Here is a 16,964-nt window from a genome sequence, read left to right on the forward strand (position 1 = left end):
TCTTGTTTCAACTTTGTGGTAGAACAGAGAAAATCATGACACTTTGTACTGCTAATGCCTTTCTTTTTTTGATCTGTGAATAATTTTCTGCGCCGCTGCGGCAGCTCGCCCGGAATACCAAATGCATGCAACTGCGCCAGCTCAGCTCTGACGCCAGCCGTGTGCTGCTGTGATGTCAGTGTGTGACTCAGCCTCACTCCCTTTCTGCTCCTGGATCCGGTTCTGCCTCTGGGAAGGGCTGTATTGCCAGAGCCCGTGTGAGCTCTGCAATCTGCATCTACACCTCTGGAAGCCGCTCTTGGTTTCATTCAGCTGGGAGCTGCTTCTCCCCGAAGCCCTGAGGACCGCAGTAGGACACTAATGTAGCATGCCCAGAGAGGTGGCTCCCAGTGAGCCCTTTGCTTCTGCAGGATTCCGGCCTCACAGGGCAATACAAACATATCCTTTGAGGATCCAGGTCCCTGGGATTGATGCAAAGTGCCAGACATCCCTTTCTCCCCCATGGCTGCACTTGGATGGACCCGTTCACACCAGTGATGACATCAGCTGAGATGTTCTCCACTCTTTCTAATTCCCTGGCAGCTTTCAATGTGCTTCTGGGCCTCTGCTAAATAGCTGGAAAAATCAACATCTGTGCAATTGCAGACGCGTGGACTAATGCATCTGAGCTCCTCAAAACATCATGGAGATGCTCATTCCATCCCAAGGCTCAGACAGGTCCTTTGAGTCACACTGCAGAACAGCATCTGCCTCTTCCCTGCCAAAGCCAGCCAGGTGACTGCTTCAGTCCTGGAGAGCAGCTTCCACCTGGCTACCACCCCACAAAGCTGCCTTATTCAAGTCGGCATTTCCTACATTTGCAATGTTTTAAACAAAGAGGTTGAGCTCATCATTTAGTAGTTCTTATGCTTATGACTCAACTCTGCACAACCCAGTACCTGGCAACCATACTGATGGCTACAGATAAAAAAAAATGTGGGTTTTTTTTTTTCACATATATGTATTTCTTTATCCAAAGGACTCTGTAAACTAATGTCTGTCACTTTCCTTAACACTCTTGTCAGATCTCCTGCACCAAGCTGCAGGATCAGCTTCCCACTGACCCAAAATAGAAAAAATTCACAGCCCTGGCCCCAAATGAAGAGGCTCAGGGAGACAAGCCATGAAGGAGCCCCTGGATGGAAGCCCTGACCCCCAGCTCCTCCCAGTAGTGCCACCAGACAGGCTTCCAGCCCCAGCTTGGGGCTATGCACCAAGCTTTTTTTCCCAGAAGCTGATTATAAGCCCATAAACAAGACATGCTCACATCTCACCTGTTTCATGGCACTGCTGGCTGCCCTACTTCACAATCAGTTTGGAGAGGTTGGGAAGTCTGCTCTGCTCATGTTAAATACTTCTGGTTTCTACCCAGAAAGAAGCTAGAAAAAGGTTTACTGGAGGAAATATTAAACCCAGCCTTCCTTGAGCTAATGCTATTTCCCATAGCTTCAGTTCTCAGCTCTTGACAACACTGACATGTCTTTGTGAGAGTGAGAATGGAGCTCATGAAGTCTGGTTGCAATATGTATTGATTTTAATGATCCATGCTGTTTAAATTACAGTAGAATACGTACTACAAAGGAGCCATCTTACCACAGCAATAACTGTAGTTATTCATCTAATTTTTCCTCTGTGAACCTTAAATGTAAGCTCCAACTTAAGTCCAGTTATTATTATTTGTGGTGCACATGGCATCTAAGTGTGACAAGCGATCAAAGGGGTATTAAAACATTACTGGCCACTTCCTCACACCTCTTTATTGTCATCCTATGGCCAACTTCCCACACAAAACAAGCACTACAAACATGCAGATACAATGGGACACGATTTAAAACCCCTACGAGGACTCTACTCGTGTTTCCTCTGCGTGTCCCCACACTCTTGCAAGGACAGCTGATGGAGTGCAGCATCACTCTGAGGACAAAAGAGCAAAAATCTGGCTGTGATAACCAAATCCTTTGACCATTCATGGGCAAGAGTAAAAATCCACATGAAATTGATGGGCGCTCCCACTTCCAGAGAAGTGCAGCATTTCCCAGTGAATGGCTCCAATAAATCAGCACGGCTGAGCTGCTGTTGGCTGAACTAAATTCACTGTACTGTGTACGGCTTTTCTACTTCACTGAGAAGGCAAGGCAAAAAGGAATGAGGCAAACTGTCACTCAGGAGAATTCCGGCTTCGCTTGCTCATTACAGATCACGAAATCCAAATTTTCAAAGGGACTTCAGTGTAGTCCTGGATTTTTGTCCCAAAGCACAAAAGCAAAAGGCAGGATTTCTGTAGGCAGTTGTTTTTCTGTGCAAACCTAAAGATGTTAACACGCACCAGGAAGGTTCACACAAGCCATTCCTGCAGGATGAGGCTTGGATGTGCAGCTCTCTGCGATCCCAGAAGATACAGTTTTTTCCCTCTTAATTCTGGGGAAATTCACAGCAGAGAAGTCTTGTTAGGTCACATCTCACCTCTGGGACTGTGAGAAGCCAGAGTAAAAATGCATTCTAAAAATGCCCCTTGGTAGACCTTGCCCAGCTCCACACGAAATACCTTCCTCAGCCAGCCTGACCACACAGCTCTAAACTACAAAATAAATATTCGCTAGGATAGCAGAGGAAATGTTTACAGAGCCATGCTGCTTAGCCACACACGGACACATCCCATAAATCAGCAGTGATACTGCTCTTCCACTTGGCATTAATACAACACCCTCATCAGGGTGTAATACTCCGTGCTGAACTTTGGCTCCTATCCCTTCAGGAATTGGATTTCTGCCTTGTAAAACAGCATGGCAGAACCACAGATGCTAAATTACAAAAGAAGGAAGTTCCAAATCCGCTGTGCCCCGCGTGGGACAGAGATCTCTGTAATCCTCCTTACAAATTCCCTAACACGATCTGTATGGGTTCCAGCACAGCCAGTACTCCAGCAGCTCGGTCATTTGTAAAAGGATTAAAAAAATCTTTTCCATCCTATCTGGGCTCCACTGTTGGGAATTCATCTTTGGGGCAAGTCGTGCTTAGATGCTCCATAACTGCTGTAAAGCATCCACTGCTGCAAGCATCCACTGCCCATCACAGAGGGGCTGAATTTGGCTGGGCAATGGGCAGCCACTGAGGCAGCAGCAAGCTCCAGGAGTACAAATCCCATCATGAAATGTGACCTTAAGAAGGAATGGATTTTCCACCTGAGAGAACTTTGCCAACGCTACCAATAGACCTAAACCAGCCGCCTGTGGGGCTGACCATGGCCTTGCCCTGTCTCTTGTGGTAGGACATGGACTTCCCATCCCACCACGTCTACTAAGATAGAGAAATCAGAGCAAGCCCTTGGATTTTGCAAGGGATCAGCTGGGAAAGGAATGCATCCTATCTATTTTGCTTTCACCCCTGCTTCCCTCTCTCCCAAACTGGATGTCCTCAGCTCAGCTCAACATAAACATGAAGTTAGAGAACTCATCTTGAAAGGAAAGTGATTTCCCTGCAGGTGAGAGCACAGCCTCCTCCCTCAGATTAATGCTAACCAGATGGCCAGCTGTCTGCAGTTGGTTCCTAAAAAACACAGGCTGAAATAATCAGAGAGCCTCTAGGACAGACATAGAAAACTGACAGAGAACTGGAAACAAGCCATGAAAGAGCCCAGCCTGCGAGGAACTTGAAGCTGTGTGCAAGACTGCCTCCAGCACAGGGCAGAAGACCTTTGTGATACAGCAGGTGGGCTGGTGCTGGCAGATGGATGCTTTGTGTTAAGAACACGAGATCCATAGCTGGAGCTCAACTCCTGCAGAGACCACTTCTGCACACGCAAACCTGAACATGCACCTTTAGGAGGTGGCTGGCAGAAGCTGGTGCGTCCTCGTGGGCTGGAAGAGAGCAGTGGGAACAGACCTCAAAAGTTTAAGTTGGGAACATGCCCAAATCTCCATCCCCACATCGTCAGGATAAAGAGAGCCCTGGCTTTGGATGCAGAGGAAGCAATTCAGAGCTGCCTGGTGGTGTTCCAAGGAAAGGAAAGCAGTTTGCACTGCTTCAGCCATCAGTTCTATCAACAGTTTACAACAACTCAGTAGGAGTTAAGTGTTACCTCTAGCCCAGAACAGACATGGGCCAATTCCATCCTTCCTCACATGGGGCACACTATGTGTTGGATGGGACTTGGTGCTCTCACAGCTCAGATCAATTCCAGCTAGATATCAGTTTCAGGTTTACCACATGTAACAACTTTCTCCTCCTTTTCTACTCATCCACAGTTTAACATCTACTACCCCCCATGGTTTTGGCATCCCAACAAGCATTTAAAAAATGTCTCTTTGGTGCATCATTTTTGGGCAGGGAGTCCCAAAATTTCTATAGACCTGAACAGGAAAAAAAAAACAAATTGCTTTCCATTGCTCTTGATTTCCAAATCTCAATTCCTGTGAAGCTTCTTTGCTCTTTCCTTATGAGATGTTCCCGATTCATCTCCTCTGGCATGCTTCCTCTATGCACTTATCTCTATGCAGTTAACAACACTGAGCTCCCTTAGAAACACTGTAGTCCACTTTCCTCCTATGTCTAAATCTCTCCAAACTTTGTTTCTCCTGTTCCAAATATGTTTCATTCCTTTGTGCCGCCCACAAATTTCATCCCTCACTTCCTACATCCAGCATTGTTACTAACAAAGCATAAACCCAATGCATCCAGGGCCACAGCAATGCTTTGAGAGCCTCCCACAAACCAAGGTGCACAAGGATCCCCAAGAGCTCCTCCTTTCAACTTTGATCCAGACAACAACATCATACGTGGTGAGCTGGGCAAAACATGCTTCTTCTCTACAGAAACCATCCTGGATCAGGCCAGCCACTCCCTGATTGGCCCCACTCTTTGTTATTCCCTTTTCTTGCTGCAACACCTCAATTCACCCCAAATCCACCCATTTTTGTCTCTGCCACTGCACAGAGCAGCCACTCCACGCACCGCAGCATCCCCCAATGTTTACAGCTGCCTCGTGCTGCTTACAGGACGTCTCGATCTATAATGAGAAATGCCCACTGCAAGGAGATAAGTGTGAAGTATAACACCAACAATTTCCATGGATGTTGAGGAATTGCAGCAATACACTCCTTCCCTCGCACAGCCGGTCAGAGAGACCAAACAATTTCCACGGTGTAAAAGGAGAGTTTGTAATGGGATTCTGCAGAGCTGAGAGACGAATCGAACCGCCAGGCAGAGCATTACAGAATGCTTTCCAGCCAGCAGAGCCAAAGTGAAACACTCGGACATATAACATTACCAACTGGCTCGCTGCCATGCATCAGATGCACGAACATTTTTCTCTTTCTGTGACAAGCTGCATCTGTAGCAATCATTATAATTTCTCTTGACACTGCATCCCACACCTCTTCGCAGAGGCAGTTCTCCAGCAGTATTCTTCATTTAAATGGTAACTTCGATTTTTCCTGGGCTGTGGGGTTGAGAACTGTTTCAGCTGTAGCAGCAAGCCAGATGGGAGGGACGCCAGGAGATGCGTTTTTCAGAGTTCAGCCCTCTGCATCTTCTGGACCCATCCAGATTCACACCCACCCCATTGGTTGAGAATCAGGATGGAGAATGGGAAATCTGGTTCAAGATTCCCATTTCTGTTACTTGTTCTCCACCATCACTGCAAACCTGACAGGTAGAAAAAACTCCTACTACAAAGCTGGGACTACCATACACCTTTACCAGTAGAGGAAATCTTACCACCAATTAGAAACCCTCTCCCTTCCCTCGAGCTGAGCCACGTGGCTGATGGAGCTCTTTGATTTTTCTGTACAACAAAGCCAGTTCCAGCCTATTATTTTTATTGTAAGCACTTTCTGTTACTTGCCTCTAAAAATGGCTCCCGTTTTAATAATAAAATAGACTTAGTCAACGTGTACACACCTACAGAAGTGAACAGTCACCGTAACTTCTCAGTCTGAAACAAAAGCTGTGGAAATTTCCATCCTTTTGTGCTCTCCTGCCCCAGGTGTGCAGTCAGCAGCCTCCAAAACGGGCAGGGTTGTTTGTGAATGGAACTTCTGGAAAGGTACTGAGAGCCACTTAGCACAGCACAGCTTGGATTGGGAGTGCTCCTCAAAGGCACATGAATCCTCTCTTATGACAATGAAGATCCGAGGCAATGAGTAATTGCCAGAGCAGGATAATGCAACCCGGTAACATGCAAAGAGGAGGCAAATGACAGCAAGGAGATAAATATGGTGGATCTGGGGGATAAGGGTAATTAAAAAGGGGCTGCAACATTGATCAAAATGTTCAGAATGGAGTGCAAGGAGCTGACAGACATGCTAGATTGCTGGGATAACTGACAGCACGGTTTGTCCTGCAGCCAAAGTGCTGCTGGTTAAAGCTGGCAGGAATCATTCTTCTCTCAGCTTCCTGGTGCACTTCAGAGTGACTTTATGTTGCACAGGGAAGTGGGTTATAGATGCATATGGGAACATGAAAAAGACAGTGTCTTTTGCATGTCACAAAGCACAGCACAGAAAGGGCAGCAGGCAGGGTGAATATAGGTAAAGCCCCACTGGGATGGAGCTAGCCAGGCCCTTTGGCAAGGCCACATCCCTGGGTCATGCCATCACCAGGCAGGTGACAATAAAAGCTTGGCTTTGATTTACATCCCCACGTTGCCACAAGTGATGAAGCACGATGCAGGACAGGGTGCATAATCATGTCTGGGGGATTGTCACTGCTGGAAATCACATCCTCCTGTGCATGGCCCGAACAATGAGTTCTTATACATCCTATGCCATTGGTTCATGTGCAGGAAATGAGTGCAACTCAATTAGTGCAGTCAAATGGGTGCAACTGAATCAGTGTAACCAAATACAGGGCTTGGTTAGCAGCAAGCCCCTGGAAACATATAGCTCTGATTTTACTTCTTGTTCCCAAAAGGGTCCAAACAGGACCTCAAAGCTTCACACCAAAGACCAATATTTAAGCAGAGATGATCGGATACCGTTTATCTCACACTGCAATTAAACGCACGATGCTTTACAGTGTCCTGCTTAAGTTTGCATGGGCAAAGGTAAATCTGACATATTCTGATTGTTCAGCCTTTGTATTTTTATCTGATATTTACTTTTTTTACATCATTTCCTACTCTTTTTGGAGTAGGGGGGAAGGAGACGGCAGATATGACTCAAGCACAGCACAGGAGAGGGAAGAGATGGTCCCCAAGCACAGCAGAGCCCATGGGGCTCCAAGCACATCCCTGGCTCTTAGGACCAAGGTGACAGATCCTCCAGGAGGAGGTGGGAATTGGCCATGTTCGGGCACTCTTTTCCTAGAGCCCATACCAGACTCCTAAGAAACCCTCTTCTGAATTTCCAGATCCAGGGGGAAAATGTCGTCACTGGGAGGCAGACAACCCAAATCCACAGGGTAAAACCAGGCGAAGCGACAGGAATCCATCTGCATGTCTGTGTGTACAGATGAACACGTTCTAAGATCAGAATCAGTTCTCAAAAAAGGCCCATCCCACGTCTTTAGCATATTTGCTCTGCACACTTCCAGTTACTCGCTATTGTTCTCAAAACCCCCTTCACGCCGTATTATTTTATCTGCGTCTGTAACTCGCAGATTTTATTTTCCGCTATATTTTTAATTTATATCATCTTTTATTTATACTACTGTCTTTTATGAAACCCCAAATTTCAAAACTGACATGAGCATTGCACACACAAAGTAGGCTTCTTATTATCAACATGGCAAAGGAGACAAAAAATGACAGGAATAAATCTCGGATTTTATGTCGCCGAGACGTTCTGCGACGTAAGTGACATTTCTCAGCAATACAAATTGTACATTAAAAGATAATTTTCAGAACATGATACCAGCGATGGAGTGCAGCACCATTACGCAAAGTAATACTGAAGCAGCGCTTTAGCAAATGCTGTTTTTATGTCGTGCTGGTTTGGCACCAAGATTGCAGCGGGTCTTGCGAGTGGATTGAGGAGTGATTAAGTTTACTGTGCACAAAAGCCAGTTATTTGGCAACCTGTCAGTGCAGCGTAATTGATATTTTAATTACACTACTAATACACATGCTGTTCACAACGAGCCTCCTCGGTGGTGTTGCACAAGCTGCATGTTTACTGCGCTGATGATTGTTCCTGAGAAGTTTGCATTTAAAAATCAGTAAAATTTTAAATGGCCGTAAAAGCAAAGCAAATTGTTTTGCAACTGCTTAATGGCCGGCTGTGCAACGTGAGGAGAGCAGGAGAACTGCCACCAGGCACGGGGCCTGGGGACAACGCTCCCATGGGGCCGTTGTGGCCGATGGGGTGACTCCAAGCGGTGGGGCTGCCAACGGTACTGAGCAGCCCGAGGGGAGAGGGAAAAGGTGAGCAGGGTGTGTTGCTATGGGATGGGGAAAAGGTTCTCCACGTGGTGCAGAGGCACTGCTGGATTGATCTGATTTAGACGGTGACAGCCCTGCCTGTGGCGGGGGGTTGGAATGAGATGATCTTCAAGGTCTGTTCCAACCCAAGCCATTCTGTGAATCTGTAACTCTATAACCATGGCTGTTGCAGCAGACTGGGATCAGACCTGCTGCAGCTCTGGCCAAGTGATGAGCAGGAGGAGATGGGCTAACAGTATGCAGAACAAAAGCAAAGGAGAGAAGAGGCGTCACTGCAGGCACACACACGCACAATGTGAGCCTCTTCCTGCTCTGGATAGAAGCACACCTTAATACTTTCCTCCATCCCCTGGTTATGGGACAGAAGAAAAAGGACAGACACAAGTGTGCGGCAGTAACCCTGGCATATGGCAGGAAGGATGGATGGGGAAGAAGAAATCTAGATAGAGCGCAACCAGCACTGTGCTTCTGCAGGCTGAGGTCCCCCAGCACATCTCTGCTGTTACCTTGCTCCTAAGTGATATTCTTATGTACTGGGTAGGGAGTTTTTCAAGGCAGAGGTATCTCTTCCCATAGGCTTTGTACCCTGTGACTCTGGCCCAGGGATGTGCAATTTTATTGTTATTTTAACAGCACACAACACTGACAATAGCAAAGGTAATTTACAGGGAATACCCAGGAAAATCTGCTAGGTGATACCTAGGAGCAGATGCCGACATTCCACGCCGCTCATCCCTTGCTGTGCCAGGTAGCGTTTGTCACAGCTCGGCAAGAATCTGGCACTGGCTGGGGGAAGGCCTGAGGTCCAGGAAGATCATTCCTTCTGTTGCTACGATCCCAGGGAACATCAAGCACTGCGTGCATATTGCTAGTCTCAGAGCCTTCCTCCGTACAGAGACCTTAAAGGGGATCTGGGGCAGAGATGTGCAGACCATAAGCACAGCTGGGGAGCAGAGATCATGCCAGGAGGAAGCTGTGGGAGGAAAGCCAAGCAGATTCCATGTGAGATCCCCAGTCCTAGCAGGAGAAGGTTAATGTGTTCAGAGCTGGCAGGCAAAGGTGGCACCTTGTCTCCTCCCTGGAGTCAATCTCCTGTTACCAACCAAAGCGCAAATCTACTCTGTTCTCAGCTGTCACAACATACCCACAAACAGCCTATCTCTTATTTCTCTTATCACAGAGATGGGATACCTAGGGGTGAACCTGAGGTCCAACCACACAATCACCCTAGAAGCAACTCAGTTAATCGTGTCTGCTGCATGCCCAGCCCTGCTGCTGTCTGAGCACTGGCACAGATAGGACATGGTGCAATCACCATTTGGAGCTCTCCTGCTCACCTGGCCTGGATCATGGAGCAGCTGCAGCAGCTGCGAGCAAAGAGCTCAGGCTGGTTTTCAGGATGATGAGAAGTCCCAGGGATGCTCTCCCATAAAGGAGGAGCTACGTCCCCATAGAGACCACCAGCTCTGCACCCAGCACCACGCATAGCCAGAAACAGCACGTCTGCTCTCTGCAAACACACAGGGCTCAGCCACAGCTGCTAGAACTTCCCCGAGTAACTACCAGACCATGCCCCTTCCTGCTCTTAGAAACACACACAAACAATTTGCTCTTTGATTGGGAATCTTGTCAGACCTGGAGCGAAACCTTACTAGCAATAGGGCTGGGGGGGGCATGGAGGGAAGGGGCTTCCAAACGAAATGCCAGCAGACATCAGAGCCAGCAGCATGTGTGGGTGTAGCTAAATTAAGCTCACGAGGAGGTGGGGCAAACGCCTTAAACAAGTTTGCGAAGGTAAAATAACGTTCATTAAAAATAGAAAAACAACTGAAAAAATATCCTTTGTATTCAACTTTGCACTCGTACATCATAATGTTCCAGTAAAAGCCCATTTTCCCTTGAGATAATAAAAGAATTGAATTTTTCCTTATCGGTCATCTATTTTTCTAGCTAAAGCTATTACTCCCTCTCTGCGGTTGCTAGGCAACAAGAAATATTAATAGCAGCTTTTATTAGCTTAGCTTTAGCAGTGGAGTACCAGAATGAGAAAATGGAAAACATAAATGTGTTACATAAATCTTTCAACCTTTCAGGGTTTGTGTTAGTCTCTGTTTTCATAATGATTTATTGAAGTGATGGTTCATTTATGAGAAAAAGGAGTGTGAAATAAGAAAACGGAACATTACCCTGAAGGACTGTTTGAAAATAAATAATTATAGGAGGTGAAGAAAAGCTGTTTAAAACCATTTTTCTGAGTTTTATAAAATTTAAAAAGACATATTTCTTTCATTTATTGCCTCTGAGAAAAACACTAGCAGGGAATTGCAAACAGGGCTCTGTTTAATACAAAGAGCCCTTCACGTACGGCTGTGTTATTGCTATTTTCCACCAAGGCTTGTGTTTGGAGTTTAGCTTTTAAATAGTGAACTGTTAGTAAGCAGAAAGGCAAATGAGTCGAAACCTGAAGCATGCACCATGGGAGTGCCAGGGCACAGGGGTCTGCTAGCCCTTTGCTCCCAGTGACATGGGGACATGGTGCCAGCCCACGCTCAGGACATTGCTGGAAACAGAGTTGTTTCTAATATTTTATTTCACCAGGCAATGATTTAAAATAATTGCAATATTCATGCACTGGAAGTATTTGCCAACAACATGTACGTAGCACTGCCTGCTGGAGCATCTCTGTCACCTACGGAGCTGCAGCTCTGTGCACATCCAGCCCAGTGCCCTCACCATGCTCCCACAGCTGAGGCCATACTGGAGCTACTCAGACAAACAGAGATCCTGCTGCCCTCATGTGACTCAGGCTCCAGTCAAAAAGATGGGAAGAATGGGAGGTGAAGAGAAACCCACAGCACTGGCCAGGAAGATGCTCTTGCCAGCTGCCTGCATGCAGGAGCCAGTGCTGGAACAAGTTATACAACTGCAGAATCATTAATGTTGGAAAGACCACCACTGAGATGACGTCCATCCATCAACCCATCACCACCCTGCCTACAGCACAGTGCCACTCACCGCCACATCCAACCTCTTCTTGGAAGCCTCCAGGGATGGTGACTCCACCACCTCGCTCAGGGTCTTCTGCTGGCCACCAGCGAGTTGTTTGTCCTCAGAGGCCTCCACCATCCTCGTGGCCCAGGCAGGCACACAACCCTGGCTCTGAGAAGTGGCTGCTTTTCATTTCCATTTCTCACTTGAAGGTAGGTGTGTTACAGCCGAAGTTTTGCTTGGTTTTGTGTTTTATTTTTCTTTCTTTTTTTCCCTCTCTATTCCATAGAAAAGCCCCATAGTGCTAGATAACAGCAGTCTGGTTTCCAAAGCCAAGCTACCCAAAGCCAGCCAACCAACTCCAGACATTTCAGGGCTGCGTTCGTCCTTGCTGCTCTATTCCTCCTGCCTTTAACCTCTCCTCCCTGGAGAGAACACCCAGGAAATTATAATTAAATACAGTAACCCAGTGCATACAGGTTCCAGACCTAACCAGAAATTTGACATCTTTTACACTGTGAACATGCTTCTCACCACTGGTGATTTTGAACATTTTTCAGATGATCTGGATTTTCTCAAACTGAAATGAAACACTTCCAGGACATTTCTGGAGCCTTTTTCTATTTTTTTTTTTACATTTTTTTTTCACTCAAGCTGATGCACCAGCTTTCTGATAGCAGAAAAAATTCATCACCTGGAGCTGAAGGGATAGTTTCTTTCCAACCTCTCCATCTCTCCTTCTCTTCCCAGTAAGAGGAAGGGAGGGACTATAGGACAGCATTTGCTGCAACCTCCTCCAGAAGAGCTGAAAAGTGAGGGAAGCTGATTTTGGGTACCTTTTTTACAGCCATAACCAGTGCAAACGTCGAGAAATAAAGTCAAGTAGATCTCCCATCATGAGAAGCACCAGGGAGTGGAGGTGCATGGAAAGTTGCCAGTCTCTCCAATCAAACTATCATACTGAAGATAAAGTCAATGCTTGCTCCTAACAGCTGCCACTTGGGGTGTCCAAAATGACATTTCCCCCAGCAAAAGTACACAGCTGTGCCATAGTTCTACCCAACAGAGAAGGACGCAGCACCCCGGACTGGGCACCATCCCGCCTGATGAGCAGAGACACGCCGCTATCTAATATTTACAGAAATATATTTGCACTGTGCTAGAGATTCGTGGGCTCTGACCTTGATCACCCTTTCTTTCTGTCAAATAGGTTCTACCAAATCCCTTCTGAAATCTCATTTATTCACAGCAGCTCCTTCTCCCAGCAGCATCCCACCTTGCTCCCTGTCCCTAGTTATGCCGTGCGCTTCCCAGCTCTCACCCACCAGACCCCCATGAGGGCTCAACAGCCACCTGCTGACACCAAAAAGCTGAGAGGATGCTCACAGTGGGCAAAGTTATTCCCTTTATGTGAAGAACAGGTCTTTCTTCCTCTCTTATTTCCCTAAGTACTCACCATTTCTAAGTGAAAATCACATCTTTCCTGTTTTCTTTCCCTCCAACCATTCCTCCTCTTTCTCCATAGCAAAAAAAAAAACCAACCAACCAACCAACCAAACAAACAAAAAAAACAGATGGCAAGAGAGAATAATCTGTCCTGCTAAGATTTTTTCAACTGTTTCCTTTGCCCAGCACAACTACAACATGCCTTCCCCAAGGCTTCACCTTCACTCTCTAGCTCTCATCCCATTGTGGGTTTCCTGCAGCTGCTTTAAACCTGCTCTGATCTAGGTCTTCACCTGCATAATGGGAACAACAATTGCCTCCCTTGCAGAGGCACAGAGAGGCTTAACTCAATGTATGGACAATGCTGGGACATTTTTGGACTCTTTTTGGAAGTGCAAGCAGGTAAGTCCCTTCCTTTTTTGTGGATGCCCCATCCCTGCAGGCATTCAAGGCCAGGCTGGATGTGGCTCTGGGCAGCCTGGTCTGCTGGTTGGTGACCTGCACACAGCAGGGGGTTGGAACTGGATGAGTGCTGTGCTCCTTTTCAGCCCAGGCCATTCTATCATTCTATAACTCAAAGATTCCTTTATCAAATCCTTTCGTGCTGCAACTCCCACCTGAACGTGCTGAACTTTTGGGCAGGTTTAGGGAAGGTTGCACATGGCACAGTGACAGGCAGCAAGGCCTGAAGTATCTTCATGGTGCCTCACCCAGAGAGCTGAGGCTCAGTGGGATGTGGGCAGGTGGTGTCAGTGACACAGGCTTAAAAATCTGCTCGTTTTCTTGTATTTAATTACTATACATGCCTTGCTCCTAATAGTAATTAGTGAACACGTGCGACAATCCTGCCACAGTGGAGCTATCTGAGGGGAACTCAGCGTGGGCATCCAAAACCACAGCTGGGCAGGAAAAAATAGGGCTGGGAGCTGTTTCTGTAGCTCAGGTATGACAGCATGGAAAAAAGGCTTTGGCCGGAGGGGAGGGCAGGGTTTAATTTCAACTCGACATTGCAACAGCATTCGCGCCCTGATCTACTTCCTTTGCTGCTGGGACCTTTGAAGACGTATTGCAGATCGGAGGTTTCCACTCAAAACTAAGCACTTTCAATTCACCATCGGCTGGAAAATTCAGGGTTCACTGGATTTTTTATTTCAGTGGAAAGGGGCAAACAAATCTTAATCTCTCTATTCTATGTTTACAGCCCACTAAGCCCCCTTCTTATCTTCTCCGGTTCAGCCCTGATTTATTGTCACCACGCTGCATTTGTAAAACAGTACCATAAAATAAGAAAGAGAACATTTCCCAAGGACTATTCCAAAATAAATTATTTCAGACGTACAGAAGCTGTTTAATAAATCCCACTATTCTTGTTTCTTTAGGTATTTTAGAAAGTGATTTATAAGTGCAATATCACCCCTCAAAAATGAGACAATCAACACAGGATAAAATTATTGTGTTATGAAAATAAGGGTCAGGAAAAAGGGTTGCACTTTAAATTAAACTAGGGAAAAATATTTCATCTGAAATTGACTCTTTTTGTCTCAGAAATGAATGTTTTAATCACCTAAGAACCTAAAATCTAACACACAGACCTAAGTAATATTTAATTTCACAGAAATATGCTCGTGTTCAATATTGATAGGCAGAAGATGATGTTTTTCTTAAACACACTAACCAGGCAACTTGGAGATGCACCGAGACTTTACAAAGCCTTGGGATTTTCCTAGCCTAAGAGATAATATCCCATTTAAATATTTAAATATCTGTCTTTCAGACCATTATCTATTCAAGCAATCGACACCAAATGCTGTCTAGCTAGAGCAGTTGCAGACTTGCAGGCAATGCTAATAAAGTAAAATTAACTCTATTTGATATTGATGCCTTCTAACAGCACCCATGAAAATCAATGATCTTAGAGAGAAACAATGTAGAAAACTAACCATAGGGCTAAATGTGCTAAAGAGGAAAATATTACATAGCTCCAGTGTTAACACCACTGCCAAAAAACAGGAGAAAACCTTTCTTCAAAGCTGCTGCTACAGAAACGTCTTAAGGCCTAATTAGTCCCAAAGTTTCTTCCCAGAGCTGCCTTTATTTCATTATCCCTGTGTATTTATTCCTACAGAAGCATCATTTGAAACTTTGCAAGGTATCACCTTACCACCCTGTGAGCCAAAAGGCAACTTAAGCTTGCAAGTGCAGGCAGGGATCTTGTTCTCCTGGAAATCAAGAGGAAAGCTCTCCCTCCGTGGGGCAGCTGTGCTCCTCCTGCCAATGCCACACACCACGGGGTGGCAAGAAGGAGGCTCAATCCCCATCCCCGGTGCAAACACCCCATTAAATGCATAACATCTCAATCAAATCATAGCACAATGTACAGAAATGGCTTTAACGGAAGGTAAAAAGAGGAGAGTCACTGACCGTGGGTAGCTGGCTGGAGAGGAGATGCCCGTCCTGACTCAACATGTTGGAGACCATGATGGCTGGCAGGTCCATGTTCTGGTAGGGGTAGGCGGGTATCAGGCTGTTTGGAGGCAGGCTGTGGCACAGGGAGTGATATCCAGCTTCGTGGTCCACCAAGTGCAGGAGTGAAGGGTCGGGGAGGTTGGGAGGTGTGATGGGTGGGATTTCGTAGTCTTCGTTATTCTCATTCTGACTACTATACGTCTAAAACATGAAAAAGACATTTCACAATGCGTCACTGCCTTGTCCCTTCTGCAAATGAAAGTGATTGCTTGTGTAAGAAATACAAAAGCACGATCCCAGTGAAAATGTTCTTGTTTTAACAGAAAAAATAGCTCCAGGCCCAGCTGTCAGCTAGTCATAACCGAGTAGGGGCCAGGTAATGGGCAGTGCACCATCCACTGCAGAACACTGCATGTTCTTGAAAGCCTCCAGTGCTGCTGGAGCACTGCTCACTGCCCCTGCATCCCTGCTGCAACCCTTTACCAGGTTATGAACGCCTCTAAAGAGAGAAAGCCTGACGGTGCCCCACACTGAGGTTTGTCCTTCCTTACATTCTCATACAGATCTAGTTTGGATTAGCATGCCCTCATCTCCGTACCAATATTCCCCATGAATGTGCAGAGAAGCTGCTTCTTTTGTTTCCCATGCTTACTGCTGGTTTGTATAAAATTAAGCATTCCAATTTGTATGGGAAAAAAAAAAGATATTACACCGATGTGAGTGTTTTTATATCAGACAAAAATATATTTGCTTCATAAAGCAAGTGTAAATCTATCCAAAATTATTAATTATGAAAGCAGAATATAATGAGTCTCTCGCAGAGGAGGCTTACTCTAAAGATCTACTGTTTCACTTATTATTATAGTATATGAAATTCTGATTAGCCATAGCATTACACACATGGATTTTAAGCTAAATTTCTCAGATCACCTAGTTTCATGGTTGGATTTTGACTTAATACTCAATTTAAGAGCAAAACCCCAGGCGTGTGCAAAACTAGTTGAACATTTCAGGCTTTATTAATCCATTGCCCCAGAGCTCACACTTGGGTTCATGCTCTTCACCACCCCCAGACTGCAGGGAGAAAACCCTTAATAAAATAAAATAAAATTAAAAACATATACATTTTTAATCAGAGCTCAGAATCCAGTAGGAGAAGCAGCTAAGCGGAAATCCACCTCTTGTCTCCTCTCATCCCATCACAAAAACAGAGCAGAGCACATATGCTGCACATCCCACCCAATTACTCACATTTGTGTGAAATTCCCACTAGCTTTGGAGAAACACGAGTACACCAGAAATATAAGGAGACCAAGCTGAGCTAGCTCTGTATCAACAGTTATTGTTCAGGGGAAATTCAAGCCCAGTTGTTTTTCCAGCCAGCTTCTGTCTAGCAGTGGCATTGTGCTGGCAAGGTAGGGGGATGAGAGGCTGCACACAAAAGCAGATAGATCCCATTTAATGCGTCTAGCAGTTAAGTTTTCATTTGAGCTACACTCTTCGAGGTATATAAATTCTTCTCCAGCTATTTAAGAGGATTTCACTCTGCGCTTTATGGAAAGGGATTTAAATAAATCATTGCACAGCAAACTTGTTCCTCCAACTGGTTTATTTTGGTATCAGGTATATAAGAAAGTGGCTTTTCTGC

At 45.8% G+C, this 16,964-nt stretch overlaps 1 protein-coding gene across 2 annotated transcripts in view; it reads right to left on the reverse strand.

Moving 5' to 3' along the window:
• Positions 1–16,964, reverse strand: part of TOX2 (TOX high mobility group box family member 2) — a 111,587-nt gene that overhangs the window by 33,672 nt on the left and 60,951 nt on the right. For both annotated transcript variants that reach the window (XM_052684135.1, XM_052684134.1), the window contains exon 3: positions 15,272–15,517. In XM_052684135.1, the coding sequence (XP_052540095.1) occupies positions 15,272–15,517 (246 nt within the window). The remainder of the gene's footprint in view (positions 1–15,271; positions 15,518–16,964) is intronic.

This window comes from Tympanuchus pallidicinctus, unplaced genomic scaffold (genome assembly GCF_026119805.1).
Source record: "Tympanuchus pallidicinctus isolate F22 unplaced genomic scaffold, pur_lepc_1.0 scaffold20, whole genome shotgun sequence".
In the NCBI taxonomy this organism is placed as follows: domain Eukaryota; kingdom Metazoa; phylum Chordata; class Aves; order Galliformes; family Phasianidae; genus Tympanuchus; species Tympanuchus pallidicinctus.